The 23,320-nt window shown below is 53.8% G+C and overlaps 8 protein-coding genes and 2 non-coding genes across 10 annotated transcripts; 4 read left to right on the forward strand and 6 right to left on the reverse strand.

Moving 5' to 3' along the window:
- Positions 1-409: 409 nt before the first annotated feature.
- Positions 410-1,866, reverse strand: BDP81DRAFT_421980 (fructosamine kinase). Its single transcript, XM_060589950.1, has 2 exons — positions 1,370-1,866; positions 410-1,261 (listed from the first exon to the last, which is right to left on the reverse strand). The coding sequence occupies exons 1-2, from the start codon at positions 1,554-1,556 to the stop codon at positions 570-572; spliced, it is 879 nt and encodes a 292-aa protein (XP_060448476.1). The 5' UTR covers positions 1,557-1,866; the 3' UTR covers positions 410-569.
- Positions 1,850-1,934, forward strand: BDP81DRAFT_t103. The gene has a single exon. It is a non-coding gene; the product is annotated as a tRNA-Cys (tRNA).
- A 1,230-nt stretch (positions 1,935-3,164) lies between these two features.
- BDP81DRAFT_391920 (uncharacterized protein) lies at positions 3,165-3,527 on the reverse strand (the record flags this gene model as incomplete). The annotated part of the gene is made up of 1 exon (XM_060587623.1): positions 3,165-3,527. The coding sequence occupies one exon, from the start codon at positions 3,525-3,527 to the stop codon at positions 3,165-3,167; it is 363 nt and encodes a 120-aa protein (XP_060448477.1).
- Positions 3,528-7,661: 4,134 nt separating this feature from the next.
- On the forward strand, positions 7,662-9,471 carry BDP81DRAFT_184763 (succinate-CoA ligase). The gene is made up of 3 exons (XM_060582332.1): positions 7,662-7,881; positions 8,030-9,179; positions 9,241-9,471. The coding sequence occupies exons 1-3, from the start codon at positions 7,738-7,740 to the stop codon at positions 9,282-9,284; spliced, it is 1,338 nt and encodes a 445-aa protein (XP_060448478.1). The 5' UTR covers positions 7,662-7,737; the 3' UTR covers positions 9,285-9,471.
- A 294-nt stretch (positions 9,472-9,765) lies between these two features.
- On the forward strand, positions 9,766-9,853 carry BDP81DRAFT_t104. The gene has a single exon. It is a non-coding gene; the product is annotated as a tRNA-Cys (tRNA).
- A 484-nt stretch (positions 9,854-10,337) lies between these two features.
- On the reverse strand, positions 10,338-12,141 carry BDP81DRAFT_391922 (uncharacterized protein; the record flags this gene model as incomplete). Its single annotated transcript, XM_060587624.1, has 3 exons — positions 10,338-10,823; positions 10,959-11,414; positions 11,473-12,141. 3 exons carry the CDS (start codon positions 12,139-12,141, stop codon positions 10,338-10,340), a joined length of 1,611 nt encoding a protein of 536 aa, XP_060448479.1.
- Positions 12,142-12,445: 304 nt separating this feature from the next.
- On the reverse strand, positions 12,446-13,338 carry BDP81DRAFT_459203 (uncharacterized protein; the record flags this gene model as incomplete). Its single annotated transcript, XM_060593514.1, has 3 exons — positions 12,446-12,487; positions 12,547-12,926; positions 13,002-13,338. 3 exons carry the CDS (start codon positions 13,336-13,338, stop codon positions 12,446-12,448), a joined length of 759 nt encoding a protein of 252 aa, XP_060448480.1.
- Positions 13,339-13,571: 233 nt separating this feature from the next.
- BDP81DRAFT_421989 (mitochondrion organization and biogenesis protein) lies at positions 13,572-14,609 on the reverse strand. The gene has a single exon (XM_060589951.1). It carries the CDS (start codon positions 14,414-14,416, stop codon positions 13,691-13,693), a length of 726 nt encoding a protein of 241 aa, XP_060448481.1. The 5' UTR covers positions 14,417-14,609; the 3' UTR covers positions 13,572-13,690.
- Positions 14,610-15,922: 1,313 nt separating this feature from the next.
- On the forward strand, positions 15,923-17,610 carry BDP81DRAFT_459204 (tat pathway signal sequence; the record flags this gene model as incomplete). Its single annotated transcript, XM_060593515.1, has 3 exons — positions 15,923-16,309; positions 16,477-17,115; positions 17,245-17,610. 3 exons carry the CDS (start codon positions 15,923-15,925, stop codon positions 17,608-17,610), a joined length of 1,392 nt encoding a protein of 463 aa, XP_060448482.1.
- A 452-nt stretch (positions 17,611-18,062) lies between these two features.
- On the reverse strand, positions 18,063-19,315 carry BDP81DRAFT_421993 (calcipressin). The gene has a single exon (XM_060589952.1). It carries the CDS (start codon positions 19,126-19,128, stop codon positions 18,373-18,375), a length of 756 nt encoding a protein of 251 aa, XP_060448483.1. The 5' UTR covers positions 19,129-19,315; the 3' UTR covers positions 18,063-18,372.
- Between the last annotated feature and the right edge of the window lie 4,005 nt (positions 19,316-23,320).

The raw sequence follows: 23,320 nt of genomic DNA on the forward strand, positions 1-23,320 counted from the left end.
ACGAGTGACCAGAACAGGCTCGGTCTCAGGGCAACCCCTGGCATGTGAATCCTCCACTGGCACCTCTCCAGAATCCTGTCCAAAAAAAAAAAAAAAAACCATCAGACGGCGTGACCACGACCATGTGAGGTATCTCCGTTGAATAGCGGACCAGTCATGGTGAATGATAACCAGAAATCAAATTGGGAACTCTGTCACGAGGTTTTGGAATTACAATGAGGCGGCCGTGTCCATCCAGTGCTCCCGTCCCTGAAACTAAGAGCTGTCAGTCATTTCGGTTGGCCGCTAATACAAAGTTCATGGTTCCCACCGGCGCGGGCCGGCTTTAAATGTGGAATTCCTCCCAGCTCAAACCAATCTTCCCAACGCCATGGTAATACTCGGTAAAGTTCAATTGATTCAGCCATACCTTGAAATCAACTTCTTCATGATACCCATTGCGCCTCCGCGGTATCCTCCACCGAATATCGCATAATGGTTGAGGTGGTGATATCTGCGGCACCTCCATGTCAGCGGGGCAAATCACCATGGCAACCCCCAAGCAAGTGGGCGAAAGCGAGCGAATGGACTTACAACTCGTAGAGCGCGACCCGATCATCCCATTCCTCTACTGGTTCCGCCTTTGGCACGAGCTTGTTATACTCGTTCCAAAACCCGCTCCCGAAGCCGCCAAACATCTTCATGATGCCCAGCTCGTACTCCGCGTGCCCGTACACGGCCGACGAATCGTAGACAACCTCCTCCGCGCCGCCCTTGCCAGCGATCTGGGCCCGACCATGGTTCCCGCTCCATAGATCACCGTGGATCACCACCGGCTTGATCCCCTTGACGCGGTCATCGCCAATCAGCCGCGGAACGACCCGGCTCGCAACGGTCTCCACGGCCTCAGACAACTCCCCATCCGCGCCGTTATTCCTAACCCCCCCGCGCAAGACGCTGCGCAGCCTATTCTCGGCGTAGAAATCGGCCCAAGTCTCCTTCCAAGCGTTATCCTGCGGCGTCGAGCCGCAGCAGGTGCTCACGGGAAAGCCGTACATGGGCCTGTCGAAACCCTCTGGGACAGGCGCCGGGGTCGTGTGCATCTTGGCGAGCTTCGCGGCTAGTGAGAGGCCGGAGCCGCCAGAGGCCGAGGATCCCAGGTCCAAGAAATCTGTGACTAGAAAGTATTTGCCCGGTGACGACTGGTATCGTCCGTGGGCGTGCGACTTTGGGCAGAAATTCGGCACGGCGTTGTGGATTGCGTTTAGCGATTCATGTTCGCCTGCGGAAGTGTCAATGCTTATACTTCAAGGTAGTTTAGATGCTAAGTCGAGTGCAGATGTTTCTCTTCATCATCAGACTGCTCTCATTCCAGCCAGGCTTCACTGACCTCTGAACATGACTTCGGCATCTTTCCCGGAGCCCGTCTTGATGAAGAAGTTGGTGGGCTGATCATCGATGACGGACGTGAGTTTGAATGATGATGCAAAGCCGGAGCCGCCATGGGACGCGATTTTGGTCTGTTCAGGATCAAGTTGGAGGGCTTCGAGGATGGCTGGGTCTACATTTGATGCCATCTTAGATATAGAACATTGGTTTGATAAAGTCTAGGTAGGCAGGATGATGGTTTGTGTGATTTGTAAGTAAGCTCTCAAGCTCAATTACATGGCACCAGCTCAGACCGTTGGGTGAGCTCTGAGTGACGTAGAAGCAACGGCCTCCACTCTGTGACTTAACTGACCCGCCTCAGCACCTCAGCATGCATTTCAGCCCCACAACGTCCCATTCTGGCTGTCATTCGCAGCCACCGTGTCTTCTCACCCGACTTGGACTCTGCTGTGCACCCTTTCGCCACAACCAATAACCGCTTGGATCGATAGCTCAGTGGTAGAGCGAGAGATTGCAGTTAAACGCAGTTTATCTCTAGGCCCCGCGTTCGAATCGCGGTCGGTCCTTGTTCTTTTGTCGATCTCACTACCGGTGTTATGTTTGTTCCTCATAAAGGGTGTATACTTTTGCTGTGTTGACTACGTTCGTTGGAGATGGCTTTTTGGCTGCTGTTGTCACTCTTTAAAGCTATTGCGTGCTCTTTTCAAAGTTTTGCCTGATTCGGCTCCCGGTGCAATGGTGGGGTCATGGTCCCGACCGACAAGAATAACGGGGCCGTGGTGGGGCCGTTGATGCTCCGCCCAGAGCTTTTCATTGACAGGATTCTTTGAGGTAAAGTAGGAGAAGGAAAAGGAAGGCTGAGAGATGTACAAATGATTATCAGTAGGACTAACTCATACTGGAGCATCCAGTGTCAAAGTCTTTGGTATAGCGTTTATTAAACTGCAAAATGAAATCCATAGTTTTCTCCAGTGCCTTCGTGTCAAAAAGTAACGCCCTCCGCAATGTACCAACACCAAAGCACCCCTTCTCAATCTCGTGATATCTATCGTCTTGACACAACATCCAAGTCACGTCTTCCCGAGAGACCACCGGACCAACCAAGGTAACCTCGTTTGGCTGATTTCCCGTCCCGCCTGACTGGCTGACAAGCGGGAGCCAAAAACCCCCGCCATACCATACCTGGCCAGGCCTGTCATTACCCCAACTCTCCAAGCTAAAACCGAGATAACTAGCACGCCAACCACCAGCGGCACGGCACCACACCAAAGGGCCAAGACACAAAAGCATGTTTCTTTTTACCCCATCCTATCACTTCCCCAGGATTGAGATCTCACCAGCCCAACGGACCAGTCCACCACCCCCGCTAAACACAAGCTAGGGGGTGGACGCCCGCCGGCGATGCTCCCAGTTCGTCCAACGACTGCGACCCAAGGACCCCTTATCTGGCATCTCAAACCCTAAATCTGGTGCTCTGGACCGTCGCTTGACGCTTCGTGCAGCTGCGCAGGCATCCGCCCAGAGAACAACGACCTTTCTTGACGATAGTAAGCCTCTTGGCGTCCGGGGCAGGATTGAGGGGTTTCCAATCCAACCTGCCTGAATGAAAGGAGGCCCCGGCCTTTGCCTGAGCGACAAGTAGAGAGAAAGTGTCGGAAAGAATGGTCCAGACTTCCCCAACGCCAAGATGCCACTTCCCGGGGTAAATGTGGCCCAAATGTAGTCAGCTTTGCCCACGTCGTTGTCATTCGCATTTCCCACACCATCCCCCTCCCTCCCTTTCCTTGCTCTGACTCTTAGACAATTTCTTTTCCCAGAGCGAGGCGGTGAATGTCGGTGATAGAGGCGCGGTCTGAGCTGGCGCTGCTGTCTTGGGAATAGACGCTGAAGTTTGTCGTCGAGGAAGTCTCTTCGCGGCGGAGCGGCGTCAGGTCTGATTCTGTCTCTCGTCGCAGGGCCGCCGTTCGTGTCTCTTTTGTTATTACTTGGCTCGGGATGGACGTGTAGCTCGGCGCCGTGGTCTGCGGGACGGTCGTCTTCCAGTGCTCGCCGTTGCCGTTCCAGCAGGCGGAGCATGGGCACTGGGGAGTTCGGTTGATGGCTGGCGGCGGGGTGCAGTGGCGCTTCCACCAGCTGAGAGGCTTTTGTTCGGTAGACATTGTGATGTTGGTGTTTGTTGGAGCTCTTGAGGGGGTGAAGTAGAAGGAAGGGATCAAGGGACCAGGGAACCAAATCCAGAGGGTCTATGTGTATGCGTGTATGTATTGGGGTATAAGTAGAGATCGACTGGACTTGGTAAAAGGTCAAACGGTGACCCCCTTGATAAGAAAGCGTAAAGGCTTCGGACACGAAGGCGAGGAAAGGAGAACTGGAGATGGAGACAAGAAAACCGTGACGGGGAAGGGAGACTTCTCGGGAAAGGGTGGCCCCAGTGAGATTATATACCCACGATGAATGACCTCCGAGACCACGGCCGGCCGAGCCCAGGTCAAAGACGGTCTTGTGGGACCCTTGGATGTGATACCCATGACCTGCCCGCCTGCATGTGAAGCTGAGTGGACGGCTTGCGCACTTGCAAAAGCTCGACGCCCCGGCTGAGGTGTACGAAGAACAATCTCGACTGGGCGCTTGCCTAAGTAGCTAGCCCCGGGCTGGCTGCCGCCGCCGGCGCACCTACAGAGTACGATGCCATGTGCGTCTCGCTTCCTTGGTGACACCTTCAGAAAGACTGCAGGTGTAGCCTCCGAGGCTCACTCGAGTCCAGGAAAGACCAGCAAAACCTCGAAGAAAACGACGTTGGAGAAAGCTGGGAGGAAAGGAAGAAAAAAATGGTCTAGGTACAAGTTAGTCGCGAGATTTGGAGGTTCGAAGGAGGGTACGTACTGGTTGGGTTAGTCACATTCGCGGCTTCGCCAATCGCCTCCCACGTCCTTCTCACTTCACCTTGAAGTTGGCTCGGGACTGGTTCGGAGAGTCTTCGCAATGTTAGGGCCCGCTTTTCCTTGACGTTTCCTACGGCCAACATACGATGTGGAGCCTCTTCCATCATGGAATCAACAGTTTTTTTCTGTCTTTCTATCACCGAGCATGCGATAAGACCTGAGAGGTGTCGTAAATGAAACTGTTTCGCGGGCTTCGTCGTTGCGAGGTTGTGGTAGCGGCTGCGACGTTGTAAGCGTTTTTCGCGACTGCGACTGCGACTTGTATAAGGCGCCGATCATCCGGGCGATCGACAAACGGAAGCTAGCGGACACGTTCAGCCTGGTGCCTCTGCTCGGAAACCGAACGAAAGAGAAGAATCTGTAGTCTCCCGTGGAAAGTTTGAAGGTGTCTTGGTGAAGGAGAAACCCCGGGAATAAGTGGCGAGAAGAAATGACGGTTATCTCCAGAAACCGCAACACCAAAATCCAGGCCCCGTCAAAAAGACCCAAACATCATCCCGAACAAAAGCAAAATTTCGCGTCATCGACCCTGGTCAGTGGTAATAGATATGGGCAAGGTTCGGGAAGTGTCCGCCGGGAGGAGCTTTTTCGCTAGCATGCAAGCTAAGAAAGTTCAAGAAACGGGAGAGATGCCATGGGAACGCTTATTCCCGTAGCAAGGGTCATGTAAGGTCAACAACGGTCACGGCGACTGGGATCTCGAAGAGGAATTTAAGAGAGTTAACCGCGGGCCGGGAAACGACATGTCTGTTGAGCCTCACGGTGGATCCTTCCCTTCCGTTTGACGGTTGGTGTGGACGCCCCTTCATCCGAGAATCGCAATAGCCGAAGGGGAATCCATTCTGTGCCGACAGATGCTGTGGCTGGAGGGATCTCGGAGATGGGTCCTGGGATTGCGGAGTGGAATGGCCTGATCACTACGTCCGGCGTCGCATCGGAGCCAATTTGATGATATAAGTTCTTCCGCGCCGGCGCTTTTTGATTGATGATGTCTTGCTTCTCATTGTCTTCTTTTTTGATTCTTCTCTCCTTTGAAGAGATGGGATTTGAAGCAGTTATCGAGCGGCTTCAAAGCAACAAGTGTTGCTGAGATAAACTGACGGTCATAACAGATCAAAGACAGGGGTCTTCCCGAATTCGCAACTAGGCTTGCTTGGACAGCTCCTACATCGCTTCTTTCATCCTATTCCCTAACATGCAGCAGAGTCGTTGGATATGATTCTGGCTCCTTGAGGCTCTCATCTCTTCTAGTTGGAGCAACAAGATTACACTTTGATGAGTGAGCCTTTGCCAGAACCTGCCTGAGGACCTTTGCTGAACCCAGAGCAGCCTAGAGTTGTTGAAGGTTCTACCGGTCACAGTTGCTGTCATGTCTGGCTGCCCAGAAATTCGTCGTCTTAGATGCTGGGTTGCCCAGAGTTCCGCCTTGTCCTACGCTATTGAGCCATCTTAGCTTAAGATGGGTTGACCTCCACATCACAGCCAATCATCAAGCCGGCTGAACGACCTGAACCCCGATGGTCAATTCGACCGAAAACCCATGCTGGAAAGGACGAAGCTCGACTCAGATGGATTTGTACCAGCGGCCTTCGCATTGCCCGGCGTGGAGGAATCGGAGCCATGCCGGTGCGCGAATCTCTACCTACGGTTCTTCAGAAACGCTACCACAGAACCCCTTCTGCCGGCTATCTGATTTCGAGAACGACGCGTCCAACGTGCAGTGTGTCGGAGAATACCACTCATACCAGCTATCCTGCTACGTCCAGGCCTCGGCAACGACACCCCCGGATGACGACGACAAGAGTGCGTCAACCACTGCTTCCCATCAAGAAGGAAAACCGCCCTCACACCTTTGGCTGCGCAGAACATTGCAAACCGCCAGCAGCCTCCTATCCAGTGCTAAGGAGACTCTTCGAGCTGTGGGATCGACTACCGTGAGGATCCTGGACGAAGCTCGTGTAGATATCAGCACATGGTGGTTGGCTAGCCGAAGACTTCGGCTGTGGTTGGGACGACTGATGATTGCCTTGGTCACTATCTCGACGTGCAGACTCCTGGTTTTCCACGTTTTGAGGCAAGACCGGCCCGTTTACGTACTGGTCCACGTATGCCAGTCCTGGTCAGTCGTGGCCAGTTTTGTATCTGAGCCGGTAGCTCGGATCGAAAACGGCTATATCTAAATATATCTCAGGCTCTCCGCTGGACCCTCAGCATGGCATATGAGTACTACGTCCACCGAATGAGCGGTCACGCAAAAGGTAGAGTGGGTGGGATGGGAGCGGTGAAATGCCGTCGAAAAAGGCTCTGGTTGCCCTGGCAAACCCATACGGAGACGAGCTTTGTAAGTTGCAACGTTTGACAACTTCAATAATGGTCGCTGACTTTGTAGCAGGTGAGAACACTGCGATCGAGCGAGCCTCAAAATCATCAATTCGACCTCTTGGCTTCGAAATACGTATGATATCGTCAAGAAAGTATCGTTACCGAACCAGACGCGGCGATTGGATAGACACGGTTCATCTCGGTCGCTATTATGCCGTAAAATGATTTTGCGCAATGGAGCTCAAGAAAGGGTAGGTTGGAGTTGAGCTGAGGTAGACAAGATCTGTTTTGGTGTATCTGTGAGTATTTCAACAATACTAGTACAAATGGACATGCTGCCTCTGGAGTCGCATAGCAGCGTGCAAAAAGCTGGATCCCAGCAATGTCTGAAGTTGAGGTGAAGAAATGACGCCACATGATGAACCTGCAGATGCAGCTTCCTGCAGCAGTGCAGACACGTGGATGGCGTTGTGTCTTGACAGGTGCACGGGTTCGGAGCTCGGGCCACTTTCGGCCGCTTTACCGGATGGTCTCCGAGTCCGACCTTGACCTCGAGACGGAGCTATCCCGTGCTTCGGCTAACGATGGAATATTTATACTGAGTATTGTGAAGAATTCAGATGAACATAAGAATATGAGCTGACACATCAATAGACAACAGGTCATGGTGAGCAATTAGTCAAGAGTCAGATATGTAGGGCAATAGAAGACATAGTGACGGTTTTGGCGGAGGAAGCAAGCTCCGTTGGAAGCTAAAAGCGGCGCTGGAACCCTGTAGCTCGGCTGAAGCTTTGTTCCGAGCGAAAACCAACCAGAGGACCGGGAATTCCCGCGGCCCAGAAACCTCTGGTTTTCCCGTTTGAGATTGCTTGGAGATAGCGCTTTCCTGCAAAACCAATTGCATCACAGCACACTCGAAGGACTCCTCGTCAGTCCTCTTCCTTTTCCCTTCTCACGACTACGCGCCTCTTCATCCCACCCGTCGGGATCTTCTAGTCAGTCATTTAATTGACAGGCGCGCTTTACGTTTTTTCCCTCTTCCTCCGATCTTCGAAATCCAACCCCCGTCCTTCGCGACACGAACACATAAACCCCCTTCACAATCATGTTCAAGCTCGGACGCAGCCGGTTGGCTTCTGCCATCCAAACTTCCTCAAAGGTCGCGGCTCCCAGATACCCGGGCCTTGCCCAGCAACAAAGGAGAAACCTCAGCATTCACGAGTACCTCTCCGCCGACCTTCTGCGCCAGGTAAACACACCCACCAGAGAACCCGCGATACATGGGGGCCCCACTCCTTTTCGGGGGGGCCAGTTTTTCAGGAGCTTCTCAGCCAGCTCAGCGCGATAAAGAACCAGACAATAGCTAACGTACGGGTCGCTTTTTTTTTTTGCTTTAGTATGGAGTCGGTGTCCCCAAGGGATCCAACGCGAAGACCGCCGCCGAGGCCAAGGCCATCGCAAAGGAGATTGGTGGTGAGGACATGGTCATCAAGGCCCAGGTCCTCGCTGGTGGACGTGGAAAGGGCACCTTCGACAACGGCCTCAAGGGCGGTGTTCGCGTCATCTACTCCCCCACCGAGGCCGAGATGTTCGCCGAGCAGATGATTGGCCACAAACTCATCACCAAGCAGACTGGCGCCGGCGGCAAGCTCTGCAGCTCCGTCTACATTTGCGAGCGCAAGTTCGCCCGCCGCGAGTTCTACCTCGCCATCCTGATGGACCGCGCCTCCCAGGCCCCCGTCATTGTCTCCTCCTCCCAGGGCGGTATGGACATCGAGACCGTCGCCAAGGAGAACCCCGAGGCCATCATCACCACCAACATCGACATCAACAAGGGTGTCACCGACGAGATCGCCCGCGATATCGCCGTCAAGCTCGGCTTCAGCGAGCAGTGCATCGAGGACGCCAAGGACACCATCCAGAAGCTCTACAAGATCTTCCTCGAGAAGGACGCTACCCAGATTGAGATCAACCCCCTCTCCGAGACCTCTGACCACAAGGTCCTCTGCATGGACGCCAAGTTCGGCTTCGACGACAACGCCGACTACCGCCAGAAGGAGGTTTTCGCCCTGCGCGACACCACCCAGGAGGACGCCGACGAGGTCCGCGCCGCCGAGTCCGGCCTCAACTTCATCAAGCTCGACGGTGACATTGGCTGCCTCGTCAACGGTGCCGGTCTGGCCATGGCCACCATGGACATCATCAAGCTCAACAAGGGTACCCCCGCCAACTTCCTCGACGTCGGTGGTGGTGCCACCCCCGCCGCCATCAAGGAGGCCTTTGAGCTCATCACGAGCGACCCCAAGGTCTCTGCCATCTTTGTCAACATTTTCGGTGGTATCGTCCGCTGCGATCTCATCGCCAAGGGTCTCATCAACGCCTCCAAGGAGCTCAACCTCAAGATCCCCATCATTGCCCGTCTCCAGGGTACCAACGTTGAGGCTGCCCACGACATCATCAACAACTCTGGCATGAAGATCTTCTCCATCGACGACCTCCAGACCGCCGCCGAGAAGGCTGTGCAACTGTCCAAGGTTGTCAAGATGGGTAAGTCATGAAATCCCACACTCTCGTTCTTATGAGCTTGTGCTAACTATAATCCCTACAGCCCGTGACATTGATGTCGGCGTCGAGTTCTCCTTGGGTATCTAAAGCTCTAGCGTTGTGTTTTAGACTGGCCTCGCCCTGTACATTAATTAACATAGCCCTAGGTTGAAGGAGCTAGCACTGGGAGCCGAAATATCAAACTTGTGTGTTCAAATGTCACTTGCAAGTTTCCCACAAGCGCTGTCACCCCATTGCCCGCCCTGTTGTGATTGTGAAATATCCCAAGCCTCACCTCTTTTCCCACATGTCCAGTCTATCCTTTTCTCCTGCATGTGATGAACATGGTCATACGGTTACATGTCCATATGCACAATTTGCTACGCAGAAAAAAAATGCCCCCACTCCCACGTCTGCAGGCGAAGCGTGTCATGTAACCACATCCTCCACATCAACGTTCCCACTTCCCAACTTCGCTTCTCTGCCTTTCGCTTATGTGTCCCCTTGCTGCATCTGCAAGTCTCCATGAGACGACGGAGACGCTCTCCTCCCGGCAACCAGATGACTAAGCCCTCATCCGTTCAATCTTGGATCGATAGCTCAGTGGTAGAGCGAGAGATTGCAGCTTCCCGCAGCAACCTATCTCTAGGCCCCGCGTTCGAATCGCGGTCGGTCCTTGAACCATCTGTCCTCGTTGAGGAACACCTCCTTTTGCTTTTTGGTCGGTCGTGTTTCGTGTGTTGACTTGGTAAGTTGAACGGCATTGGCCAAGTGTGAGTGAGTGAGTGCATGTGTAATGTGTATGTGTAGCATAGGAACATTTCAAGAGATGGTCGGTCCTTTGCTCAATTCTATACCCACCCATAGCCGGTTTCGACATGATGCAGCACTCACACAGCTGCAGATCAAGAACTTTTTCAATGCTTTCTTTCATTGTTTATTGATTACATATTCATACACTCTGGACATTGGAGTGACTCTGTGAAAATGAAAAAATGTAGCCAAAGAGGGACCTGGCCTTAAATTCACAATAGCTACAGTAATGACTCAAACCCCGGCCTGATATTGAACTCCAACGCCAAACATCCATATATCCTCCCATGAACTCCTCCTCAAAGCCACGGCAGGGCCAATAAGCATAAACCATTGCTCACCTCCCTCCTAAGACTTAACCATAGACCCCAAAAACAAGCCAAGAGCAGTCAACGCCAACGCAAGCGGCGTAGTCGCATTCTGAATATCCCCCGAAATAACGCCAAATGAATACAAAAAGCAAAAAGCAAAAAACGGTGACAGACACAGCAGGATATACACCGACGTCATCAGCGCAGACCTCCGCTCCCGGACATACAGACCCCAAAAGTCCTCTTTGCGATTACTCCGCTCGTCGAGGTAGTGGTACCGCTGCGGTATACACCCAACCGTGTCTTCGCTGAGCGCCTCGACGGTATCGTAGAACGGCAGACCGAGCGATGTCCAGATGACGGCCTCGCTCTTTGCCGTGTAGTGGAAGACGTGGCTGAATTCTTCGGGGGAGACGGGGGGTTCGCGGAGGGCGGGTCGCGGGTTGTAGTAGTAATCCTTTTGGGACGTGTTTGGTACTTCGAGACCGCGGTGGGCGAAGCCGTTGCGGCAGAACTTTTCAAACTGGTGAGAGTTTAGTATCGCTCTTCAGACTCGCAGGATGATGTGCTTCCCGTCCTGAAGGGCGGTGATGGGAAGCAGCGTGCGTGACATTTGCCTCGTTTGAGGACTGAAAAGGGGGGAGGGGGCATCACTTACACGCACAAAATCGCAATGAGAGAAGTTATAAGGCGAGAGCCACCACCTCCAGAAGCCTTTGAGCTCGCGATATACCTTTCGCAACTCTTGGCCAAAATCTGCGGTGTCTAGATAAAGCGAAGGTAGTTGCCTCAGCCGATGCCGGCCCGTGGTTGCGAGTATGAAGATGTATCTCGGCCGGGGATATTCGCGCTTCTGACCGGTTTGAGTCTCCTGGCCAGGCGAGGACGTTGGGTCGGGCAACTTTGATGATTCGTTGGCGCGGGGAGTCTTGATTGATCTCGTTCCCAGCGACGAGGTCTCATATGCCTTCGACGACGGTGGTAGAGCGTCTGATGTCGGGTTGCTTGCTGAGGCTGTATAGTTCCGGCTTGCGAGAGGATGTTTTCGCAGCAACATTGCAATGTTACCTGCAAATGAAGCTGGTACGGTTTCCCATCTTGATATGCCGCACCTCTGAATATGTGACGTTAGCAACATGAGTCTCTGTGAGTGACCGACACATCGAACTTACACAGCGCCATCCAATTCGCGCCTCGGTCGAGCTTGGAGCATGCCTGGGAGACGGCAGAGGCCACCAATCCCAATCCTCCTTTGTCAAAGTTTGCACCCAATTTTGGAAGTTATCGAGTCTCTTAGGCATGCTTTCGATATCAAGCATGACACTTTCAGGACCCGACTCTTCTAGTTCTGTCAGGATGACTTGCATCTTATCCTTCATGCCGACCCAATAGTCATCATCCAATGTGTCCTTGCCTTCAAGGACCCTCGCAACGAGCTTCTGGGCGTGGGTACGGAAAGAAGGGTTGACGAAATCGGACAGCCTTCTCGTCATGTTTTCGAATGCCCCGCTGGAGAGAACGAAGGCACGGATAGACTCAAAGTCCAGGTCGTCCGTTTGTTCGTCCTTCTCTTTCTCATCGGGGAAATCGTCATCTTCTTCGTGGTTCAGGTTGTCGTCGTCCTGCTCAAGCTGCGCGACTTCATCTGGGTGAGGGTCCTCGGATAGAGTGTCTGGAAAAGGCTCCGACGCTTTGGTCCTCGGCTGATCGAGGGCGATGGGCTCGAGGGTCTTCACAACGATTCTCGAAGTGACCCCTGATGCGATTGCCACCCGATAGACACGGAAAAATACGGCGGACAGAGCTTCGTCTTTGGATGCGGCCTCTATCGCCAACTCCATGCCTAACGATCGTAGAATCCGGGTCAAGTTCCTCCGAAGTCTGTCGGATCCTATTCCCGGCTTTCGCACAGCCGACTCAAGGAGTGGACATAACGTGCTATTTTCAGACAGAAACGATACAGCATTGCCCAAGCCCGACGTGACGGATGTCGAAGTTGACCCCTCAATCAACGTTGTCGCTGACGATTCAAAGGATGCCACAGAGCTAGTTTCCCACGCCGAGTCCTCATCATTATCGAAGTTCTCATAACTTGGCACGCTGTCATCAACAGTCCCCAAGGCGGGGAACAGTCTTCCACAGTGGCTAAAGGCACTTGGACTGCTTGCTAAAAAGTCTCGGAGGTGACTTGAGTTGACAAGATTTTGGCAGTCATCCCACGTCGAGTAATCCCGGGCCCAATCAACTCTCCAGGCGAAAAGGGTTGGATCTTTGACTGTCTTCGCAATGTGTTCCTGCAGACGTAAAAATGCGTTCACGTTGCCCTCCCCATAGATCGGCATCATCTCGACGCCGAATAATCCTGAAAGAGAGTATGCAATGTCCTCGAGTCGATACGCATTCCGGTTCGTGGCCCAGAACATCTTCCTAGCTACTGACACCTTTGCGAGATCACCCCCTTCGAGAACAAAAGGGTCGATACCAGTAATGTCATACAACTGGCTTCGAAGCTCGGATCTTGAATTAAGAAGCTGCCATTCGCGGGTAAAGAATACAAGGCGAGTGGGGGCAATGAGTTCCTGTAGAGTCCAAGATCGCGAGAACCACCTGCTGCGTCTAAAAGAATCTGGTAGCCCAGGAGGCGTGTTCACGGTGACTTTAACATCAGTACGTAAAGGATCCTCAGACACCGTGTACTCACCGGCTTGCATGTCAACGTCAGACAAGTAGGCGATGCATACTGCCGCTGATCTGAAGGTGCGGAAGCTTGACTCGACTGCTTCGCTTCTTTCGGCTTCGCTTTCCTTATCCATACAACAAGTATCGATCCAGATGAAATTGAGCCCTAGCATTTCGGCAGCAGAACAAGCGGACTCTATCTTGCGAAAGCCACTTCTCCGAGCCGCCGTGGCCAAGTCTCCCATATCTTGGAATAGAACCTCATCATGCTCCCAAAGGTGAGATAACGCGGCGTAAGGCGGGGCATTCCCTAGATCAAAGACCTCGAGTTTCTTCGCCGTCGTTGATAGAAGTCTCATGATTAGTTTCTGGCGACTCGTGGATTCCTCTGCAATCACGAGTAGATACGTTTCTCGGTGACCAGGTCTTCGATTTGCGCATGCAGTGACGCTCTGCAGATGTAAAAAAGGCTAACAGGCAGCCGCATCCAATGAGAAGTATGGGGTTCATGCAGCCGCTGGGGGTGAGCGATTGGCTCCGTCACAATTGCATATTCGACCACCTGCGCCGGGAAATCGCTGCGCCTGATGAGTGTTGATGAAATGTTCATTAATATACTTTTGAGGCCATTTGCCGGCCGTTATAATGTAAGAGCTGAGATGGTATTCGAGCTGCTCGTCGAAAAGAAATGCAGGCGCCGTTTTCCAGCACTCACATAATGGTATCAGACAGCTTCCGCTGCAGCCTCTCCCCGACGTTCTCCTTGGCCTCCTCCTCTTTCCTCCTCTGTATCGCCTCCTTGCGGTTGTGATGGTACGACGGGTCTCGCGTGACGCCCTCACGGCGCCATTTGCTAGGCGGCTTCAGGCCCAGCTCCGCGTACCGCGACCACACATTGACACCGCGCCGGAACCACCTCTCCTGCCTGTCCTCCTCCTCCTCGGGTGTCGCCTGCCACTTGCTCCTCAGGATGCGGCGGATCGCCTCGGGCGACATTTGAAACTTGTCGGCGAGCGTCTTGAGGTCGTACTCCTCGGGGAACTGGGCGTGCAGCGCCTTGATGCCGGCGATGGCGTCCGGGGACAGGCGCTTGCGCGGGTTCCAGCCGTCGGGGAACTTCTTCTTGAGGGCCTCTTTTTGGAGCTGCCAGTTTTCTCGCTTCGGTTTCGCCTCTTCTGCGTCTGGGTCTTGTTCTTCCAGTGGTCTTTTTGATGTGGCCTGTTTCCCTCCTTTTTGAAATGGCACAGAGTCACGCTTTTTGTTGTGGACGGCTGAGGTTGCAAACGTCGAGGCTTGGTTGATCTGGAGAGTACGGGTGTTCTTGAGGTGTTGCGGGAGTCTCGTTGCGACGACGGGTTCAGAGATGTGCAATTGCGACATGCCCTGGACGAAGAGCCGCAGGGGACTCAGGGGACTCAGGCGACAAGAGCAGAGCATCGTGTGATCGTGGGGGTTTTGATTCGGTATGAGGTGGGAGGACGTCGAGCTCTGGATTATGGTATTATAGGTTGAGGTGAGGTTAGACAAGGAGGCGTTTCCTGGCCGGGGTGGGAAAAAAAAAGTCGATCTCAAGTCTAATTAATTTGGTTGCGCGACTGGACGGGACGGGACGCGCAGACAGGAGAACCCGCCGCAGGGGCGCCCGGCGGAAAAGCGCCGCTGCGCCGGGTGCCACCGTTGGTTAACTGCAGGGGCTGCTGAAGTGCTTGCAGCGGCCGTGGAAAGTCAGCGGTTGAGAGCGGTTCCCCACTGACTGCCTACCTGAACAAACCTCAGCTTCATCCCATACATTTCCATCACCGGAATACCTGAACTCGAATATACACAGGAAGCCTATATACCCCCCTTCAATCCCATTCCTGTCACCAGCCAGCAGGCGCCCGTCTAGGTCGACGGGTCGGGTCAAACTGGCTGGGTGCTGGAAGTGGTTCAAGGTCAACAATTAATTTATACGCTAACCAGCCTACTCGACGACAGGCTTAACGAGTACCCGAGTTCGAATCCCAGCATGAGCACCAAGAGATGTAGCCTACCGAGGTGAACTCTTTTTTTTTTCGTTATTCGGATCTGTTAATGCTTACATAAAGGTATACATACTTGTTGATCCCCAAGGGCTGCTTGCCTGTGTCACTAATGCCATTTGCACCCACACCAAGATTGGTTTGAAGAAGTGATCAAAGCGAAGCGCGACTTCCACTTACACATCGTATTAATCAACTACAGCTCACGAACTTATTTGCAGAACAGTTCGGGGATCAATCGAGTCGAGTTTCTGAACATTGCTCCTCCATCCAATCGAGTCTGCGTCCATTCTTGATCCACTCCAGATACCGCCCTCCCTGTCAACTAGGAAGAAGACCAAGCACGTGCAAACATCATGGCATCATCCATGTTCTCGGCAGTCTTTGAGGTCGTGGGGCCAACCTTCTCAGTGCACCTACCTGCATCTCCGTCCAATCTACCCATTGCCCTCCTGTTCCCAGTTGGGCTTTCCGGTCGACCAGTGTGGTCCGGTGATTCGCCAAGTCAGGTGTCAAACCCCCCTCATCCGAAAGGGCCACCAATTCGGTTGTCTCCAACTTCCAGGTTGAAGATGTCTTTCTCTGGCTCTGCGTTCACTTCCTGGTTTTCAATTTCTTGTTTACTTCATGTTCATACGATTCATCGAGCTCAAATTGAAACAGTAGCCCAATTGTTGTTCATAAACATCTACTTGCTTATATGACAGGTCTTTTGAGTTCTATGAAGTCATTACGCCCTTAGCTTGAGCTTGAGCTTTGCCCCCCTGTTTCGCCGAGGCGAACTAAACACTGAGACTTCCGGGTCTTTCCCAACTCTTCTCTCTTCAACTCTACGTAGACAGCTGAGGTTTCGTGCATTTCTCTCATCTTTCCTTGTTCTAGATTATTTTGTGTCAAGAGATTCACATCTCAAGCACCAGCAATGGCACGGCTCCTCTGGTACCGAGGTGAAGAGTGGCGAGAAGTCTGGGACTACTGGTTCAAGTGGACCCACGAGCACCTCACATCCGACGACCTTCGCCCGATGATATATACCTACGATGAGCTCGGCGCCAAAGCACTGGACAGACTGGATGAGATATCACCTCCGGTGAAACCCTCAACCACTCCCAGTGAGAAGGTAGACACTCCTCAGGACGCGAAATCGCACCGAGACTTGTATGCTCTATTGAGAGACAACGCAGACGCAGACGAGGCCTTAGGGAAGTTATGGACTGAAATCAATACCGTCCCGCCATGGGTCGACTGGGCCCAGATTGAACGCGGACAGCAAGTATTCCTCCGATACGCCGGCCCAGCCATATTTGCTGTAAGATCAACGATACAACGCCCACTCACCTCACTAACACCAATACCCATCTCACCTTCCAATCCCTCGTAGGCGGCATGGGCGGCCGCCGCGTCGTAGAAACCCTCTCCCGAACAGGCGGCTTCGGCGTCAACGTCACCCGTCGCCGCCTCCTCGAGACCTTCCAGCACATCCTCCAAGTCACCCGCGACCTCCCCTCCATCCAACCGGGAGGCGAAGGCCACGCCTCCTCCGTCAGAGTCCGCCTCCTCCACGCCGCCGTCCGGCGCCGCATCCTCCTCCTCGCAAGCCAGAAGCCCTCCTACTACGACGTAGCAGCCTACGGCGTTCCCGTAAACGACCTAGACTCTATCGGCACCATCTCAACTTTCTCTTCAACCCTCCTCTGGATCGGCCTCCCGCGGCAGGGGATTTACCTAAAGGACAGCGAAAAGGAAGACTACCTCGCCTTATGGCGCTACGTAGCCTACATCATGGGCACACCCACCTCGTCCTTCTCCACGCTCACAAGGGCCAAGGCGACAATGGAAACCCTCCTCGCCTCCGAGATCCAGCCCTCCGACACCTCGCGCGCCCTCGCCAACAACGTCCTCACGGGCCTCGCGGACCAGCCGCCCTCGCACGTGTCGAGGGAGTTCCTCGCCGCGGAGACGTACTGGCTCAACGGCGCCAAGCTCGCGCGCGCGTTGGCGGTTGAGAGGCCGCCGTTTTATTACTCGCTTCTTATACTGGGACAGTGTCTCTTCTTTATGTTTATGTGTTATTCTCGACGTATGTTTCCCGGATGGGATGAGTCTAGGAATAAGGTCAGTTCGTCAACTAATCCTTGAGGGATCCCTTTTGCCGTCTATTTTCAATCAGCAACATGTTGATAAAAGAGAATGAAGCCTGCTTTATCACAAGGTAAACTACAGTAACCTCTAACACCCTCCCAGAACCTCCAAAAAGCCCTCTTCAACCTAACAGTCCACAAACCCGAGCTCGGCGCCCTAGGCAAAGAAACAACCTTTGAATTCAAGTACATCCCGACCCTGGACGTCATGTCCACCGAGGCAGCGGCCCGAACCCAGCAGCAACAACACCCGGGCACACTAACCCATGAACCCGGCTCCACCGCCGCAGCTGCAAAGACTGAAGGCGCGGGGGCACGAACAGGAGCACGAGCAGGAGCAAGCACCCGCCGCGTGCGCAGCAACGAACGCCGGAGCCTCATGACCCTAAGCGTGGCCGTCACCGTGGGCGGTCTGCTCGCCTGGCTTGGGATCCGCGGGGCTTCGGCGCTGGTGGTGAGGGTTCTTTGAGTATGGTTGCCGGTGAACGTTGTTAGGTGGTTCCGCAGGAACAAAAGTGCGCATCATACGTCAGAAACAATCGTAGATGAGACTCGACTCCCCGACAAGCTGATCCCGATCGGCTGTGAGAGCCGGATTTCTTCTGCCCTTGATTAGGGTTCAAAGTCGTAGTGTAGATCACTGTATCTGAAGATCAAACCGTTTGGTCTGGCGCGTCTTTTTTGGGTTTGCGTACACCTGTCCACGAATCTGCTCCATGGCATAAACGTCTCTGCCGCAGGTTTCGGATTGCAGAAGTGGTAAGATAGAGCTACATATCACAGTACTGAGACAGATATAGGGGTCCACACCAGTTTTGTTCTTGTTGGTAATCAAGTTTGTTTGTTTCGCTGCCTTTCAATACTGAGTGCGCGAAAGGGGAATCTAGTGTACAGGAAAAGACCTTGTGTGCTTCTGAGCAACACTGTAGAAACTTTTTTTTTTCCAAAAAAGAAAAAAAAAGAAAAAAAAACCCCCCCACTTTAAAAATCTGGCTCGTTGGCCATCGGGAACGACAGTGTGATAAGTGCCGATCCATTCGAATAGTATTCCTCCCCAATAATGAGCCGCAATGTGCGAGCCGTGGTCTTTCCATAAAACGCCGCCGCAAGCCCGTGTCGAATATGCTAGATGCGTGCCCAAAGGTTTCCGAACCGCCATAGTCCCAAGTATCGTACCATCCAACGCCTGACCAAGATCGCTCTTTCAAAAACAAATAGTTGATATCAAGAATTATGCGTGGTTCATCAGCTCCACGGGCGGGCGGGAAGTATGCGCCATGATGGGCTTCGCCTCGATAGGGCTGAACTCCATAGGCTCGTCGGTCATGTCCTCAAGGCAGATGGCGGGCAAATCGGGGCTGGTGCCGTTGACGTCAGGCTGGTAGAGTAGGGTAGAGCTCCTGCTGCGCGTTTGTCTTGAGCCGTCGACGGGGCTGATGGGGGTCTCGATGCCCGTCGGGCGGTGGTGCAGCTTGGCCAGCGCATCGGCAAGGTCCTCTGCGTGCACCGTCTTGTTAGGAGCGTCCTCCAACTTCATCTCCCAGCCGTGAGGCGGCGAGGGAGGGGGAGAAATGAAGAAGAGCTTTCCGGCGTCGGGCAGGGCGAGGTGGCGGTCGGTGACCTCGACGGGGGTGGGCTGGCCAAAGTAGACGCGGACGCGCTCTCCCATGACGGCTTCACCGTCCCAGACACGGCGGACGGCGATGGCATCGTCCTCTGAGAAGAAGGAGACGACGATGCGGCGGAAAGACTTGAGGGGTGCCCATGAGTGGACTGACGCCGTCTTGAGAACGAGGTCGCGAATGGTCTGGAGGTTGTCGGGACGGAAGATGGAGGTATCGTTGAGGTTTGTGAAGAGAAGTGTGTTTGTGGGCGGCGTCGGCTGAACCAGAGGCGGCAGGGAGGAGAGGTCAAGGGAAAGCGACTTGTTGGAGCCGGTTGAGCGCCTTGAGAAGATGGGGCGGGTATCTAGCTGAGGTGATTCCATTTTGGCTGGTTGTGTAGGTGTGTGTATGTGGTTGAGGTGTGAGGAAGTGGACGCGATGGTTTTTGCGGTGTGGCGAGGAAGTCGTTTCTAGCTCTGTGCTGTTTATTCTACGCCGATTGTGTAGTGATCTTATTCATCTGCAGAAGAGAGGTTTGCAGTGTAGTTGTTTGTGTAGTGTTTTGTTTTGTTGCTGGAGTTGGAACGAGAAGGGATGGTGGTGGTTGGCGGAAGGCGGTCTTGGTTATATGTTTGAGCGTGCCAGTGAGAGAGTGGCTTGGCCTGGCGCTACTGAGGAGACTACCTTACCTTACTGGGGTCGGGCGGAGTGTGGGATGGTTGGGTGGTGGACGGTGCCAGGTGGATGCCCTGGTGGATGGCTGAGTTGGGAGGGGAGGGGTGCCGTGCGGCGTGCCTCTGAGTCTACGTACTCGGTGGACCGTAAGCTCTGGACGTTGAGTGGGGCACTGGGTGTGTCTGTGTGGATGAAACGGGAAGGCCACACGGACTCACGGACCCGTTTGAAGTTTCGCCGCCATTTTGGAGAGCCGTCACAGTGGTGGAGACGGCAGACGGACAGACGGGGACTCTCCCTACGGTCCCCTTCCTTATCCGTTCCCACGGACACATGGTCAAGCAGTCAACTTACAGCCCAGTCGCTGCGAGCGCAGACCACAGGGCAAGCTTACTCCAGGCTTCATGGTGGGAAAATGTTCACCGCAAGGCAGGGCGCGTGGGTTTGCCAAGGTGCATTGGCGCGAGAAGGAGCACGTCGGGATCAGACGACGCATGGAGAACAGCGGCAAGGCACCAGCTTGTGCCGTTGTGCGCAGGATGTGAGAGAGAGAAAGAGACAGACTATGAGGTAAGTCGCTCGTTCGGTTCATCATCTCACCATCTTACCGGGCACTTCCTCTGTACCTACTACTCTTGGTACTCTGTGGGAAGAGAGACTGATAGAGGCGTGAGAGGCAAGCACTGAGCATCCAGCAGCCCGGGGTCAGGACTAACACGGCTGACATGAATTGGGGCTGTGCAAGAGCAAGAGGCAATACGGATAGAGAGAAATGATACGGCAAACGTTTTCTTCTCCCACTCCAGAAGGCTTGGCATTCTCCAAGTCTGAAGTGTCCATGGTATGCTTTCCGCAACACTGCCAGACTGCTTTGCAATATCTGCTATGCCATACCTCAACATGACTGACCATGCCCTTGCTTCGCGCCGTGCTGCGGTTGCACCTGGTGGCTCATGGGAAATGATCCACGAAAGACCTGGACCTCTATCGTCCCTCGCAAGCGTGGAGATGCACCGCTTGACACGGCAGACAACTGACGAATTGAACAGGTCTTGGTTCGTCGGCCCCGCTGGAAATCGAATTGTCGAGAATGCCATTCGCCACCCCAGCCATTCTTTACGCGCAGTTTCCGTGTTCTGGTCCCCCAAGTCTCTTCTTGGTCTCTTCCTTAACGGATGAGCTAAGACACTTGGGAAGAGCCCATCTTGCACTAGACCCCATTACGTACCGTTACGGTAGCGGACCCAGTTATCTCCGCCTCAATCGGTAATTTCCTCAGTGACGACTTTTACGGTGTGCCATGAGGGCGGTGCTTGCCTTCCATCGAAGTTTGAACCCAAACTGGCTGGCACAGTGCCACGGCTGCTTCCCGTCCTCAGGTCACAATAGCGACAGGGCAGTCACCCAGTGTGCCAGTCTCGTTGTCGTTGTCGGCTGCAAACCTCTTCGCCTCCCGCAGGCCTCCCCCATGCAACGAATCTACGAGCCTCTTCCACCGCTGTTCCCCCACACGCCCAGCGCACTCCCCGTCCGACCTGATGTGAGGTGGTCAACAATGTCAATGACGGCACACTCTGGAGCGAGACCTGGCCTCCAAAGTGCTGAGAAACAGCGCCTCGACCCGCTACTTGACCGCAGCTACGGCAGCCGACGACAGCACTACGTTCGGTAGCGGCGCATCGCCACCTTGTTCTGTGACCTCACACTCGGGTCTCTCTTATTTTCCCTTCCCGTACGTCCCTGGACACGCGAGAAACAGGCACAGCAGACAGCCACCGAAGGCTTGGGTCTCCCGTCGCTTCTTGAGTCTTGGGATGCCTCCGGTGCGTCCATTCCGAGTACCTATGCAGCCACCCGTTTTCAGAGACACTTGCATCTCGGATCCTCGAGATGCCCAGTCTGGACTCGGGCATACTCCGAATGTCAACGTTACCCTACAGATGCAGATACCAGACCTGTCGACTGTCACAATAGTGATTCGACGACAACCAACACCTCGACAGCAAATCTCCCCGCTCTTGCGCTATCGCGGTTAAGCTAAAAAGCATCCAGGGATACCGAGTCAAACCCCACAGCGTTCAGTCCCTGGCCAAGGGTCCATGGAGTGACGGGGGCTGTGCAGCAATTCTTGTGTTCACAAGACAAGTCTGGTCTTAACCACTCACTGTATCTACAACACTTGGAGTTTACGGTTCGATAATAGGCTTGGGGGCGGCGCCTCCTTGGACCACTTGCGATACTATCAAACCAAGGTTCGCTCTTCTATCCGAAAATTGTCCTGACCATGATGTCGGCAGGTTGCAGTGTAATCTGAATGACCGAAGCTTGTGTTCCTGGTCTTGGCTGAGCAACGCCTCCAACCCCCGGTATCATATCATCTGGGGCTGGGGCTTGGTTTTGGAGGGGAGCTCACCTATGATGCGAGCCCGCCGCCCCTCTCAATGAACCGCAGCGATGGCGGCGCCAACTCAGCAGAAAACCTGCCTCGATCTAGGAGTTCATGCTATGACATACCGGCCGAGTGAATAGGGGCAAGGCATTCCGTCACCCCGTACGAGATTTATCGCGGGACGGGGTCCCGAAAAGCCTCAGTCGCGGCTCGCCTTTGAAGTTTGAACTTCGCTATGCCGGCTCAGCCCGCGCCGGCACACGAGTCGGCCTACGAATTTTGTCTTCGCTCAGCCAGCTCTGCGCCAAATTGCACCGAGCCTCAGCCCCTTCCCTACGCCGCCGGTCAGAGACATTCACCAGTGCACACGCTCGTCTGATCTCGAGCAGAAGGACAATCAGCCACGATGAGTATCGAGTATCCGCAGAGCCCAAGAGGACAGCAGACGAACAAGATGAAATTTGCCTTCGACAATCAACACGGCCCAGCCGCTGATCGTTGCAGCACCGGCAACCATTCTGTGACGCTGTTCGCCAATGTTTCAACCCGATCGCCCCGACACGCCGCAGAAACGCTCCCCTCTCTCCGATTGCCACGGAAGATTACGGTTTTGCTGTACGGTCAGCAAATACCCCTCTGGCGATCTGGAAACGAGGCTGTGCAAAATACCAAGACTTTCCACCTGCCAGATTGATGTTTCGTGCTGCAATCGGCTTCCCCAGACACCGTTCTAGGCCAAGACATGCATGCTCTTTTTCCTGCATTTCGCTGCACCTCCGACACTCTCTCTTTTCACTGGCGCCATTCAAATAATACTACCGGTTAACAATTGCCTAGTTGGGCAAGTTGTGCCTATGGCAAAGAGCCTCCGTCTCTCAACTCGCTTGCGCGACAATTAACGACCGACCACCGAATCATGCTTCTTCGTCTCCAAAAGAGTACTTTTGTAAACGCTGACTTGCAGGACCTCGATCTCATGATTCCAACCGTAATCTCCCGTTTGCTGCGATTCCGTGGCATCAGGACGTCTATAGAGAACTCACGAGCTTGATACGCCTTGCACCTTATCTCCCGCAAGTACGGGGGCTTCCTTGCACCAAAGACACTGCCTGCCCAGAGAGATTATCGCCTGATAAACTTTGTTGCCGAGCCGGACCTGAAGCGATGGCAAACTCATCTCATCCGTTTGGACAACATTACAAGGAACTCGCTTGCGAGGGTAGGATATTCAGCTTTGAGAATTTTTTTTGCATCAGAGCCTGGTCTGATGCAATGAACGACGAAAGCTCGACAAGGGTGCGTGGGCTGTGCAGTTTGACCGACTAACAAACCAGCAAACCCTCTCCCCTCCATCATACTGTGTGCAGAGGCGCAAGTCTCATCTTTCTTGTTACAATGCGAGCACCAGGATTGGCTGAAATCTTATGTGAAGAGAAAGAAGAAAGCCTTGAAACTTGACTTTGCACGTACCGTCCCAAGTTTTTTCTTTTGATTTTTTTGACGGGACGACG

This window comes from Colletotrichum phormii (genome assembly GCF_030913505.1).
Source record: "Colletotrichum phormii strain CBS 102054 chromosome Unknown BDP81scaffold_5, whole genome shotgun sequence".
NCBI classification, from domain to species: Eukaryota; Fungi; Ascomycota; class Sordariomycetes; order Glomerellales; family Glomerellaceae; genus Colletotrichum; species Colletotrichum phormii.

Excerpts from the sequence above, each read along its gene's own strand:
- BDP81DRAFT_421989 (XM_060589951.1), bottom strand. The coding sequence starts at position 14,416 with ATGCTCTGCTCTTGTCGCCTGAGTCCCCTGAGTCCCCTGCGGCTCTTC.
- BDP81DRAFT_184763 (XM_060582332.1), top strand. The coding sequence starts at position 7,738 with ATGTTCAAGCTCGGACGCAGCCGGTTGGCTTCTGCCATCCAAACTTCC. Across the intron at positions 7,882-8,029 it reads CCGCCGACCTTCTGCGCCAG|TATGGAGTCGGTGTCCCCAA; the intron begins GTAAACACACCC and ends TTTTTGCTTTAG. Across the intron at positions 9,180-9,240 it reads GTCCAAGGTTGTCAAGATGG|CCCGTGACATTGATGTCGGC; the intron begins GTAAGTCATGAA and ends TAATCCCTACAG.
- BDP81DRAFT_421980 (XM_060589950.1), bottom strand. The coding sequence starts at position 1,556 with ATGGCATCAAATGTAGACCCAGCCATCCTCGAAGCCCTCCAACTTGAT. Across the intron at positions 1,262-1,369 it reads TGCCGAAGTCATGTTCAGAG|GCGAACATGAATCGCTAAAC; the intron begins GTCAGTGAAGCC and ends ACACTTCCGCAG.
- BDP81DRAFT_421993 (XM_060589952.1), bottom strand. The coding sequence starts at position 19,128 with ATGGAATCACCTCAGCTAGATACCCGCCCCATCTTCTCAAGGCGCTCA.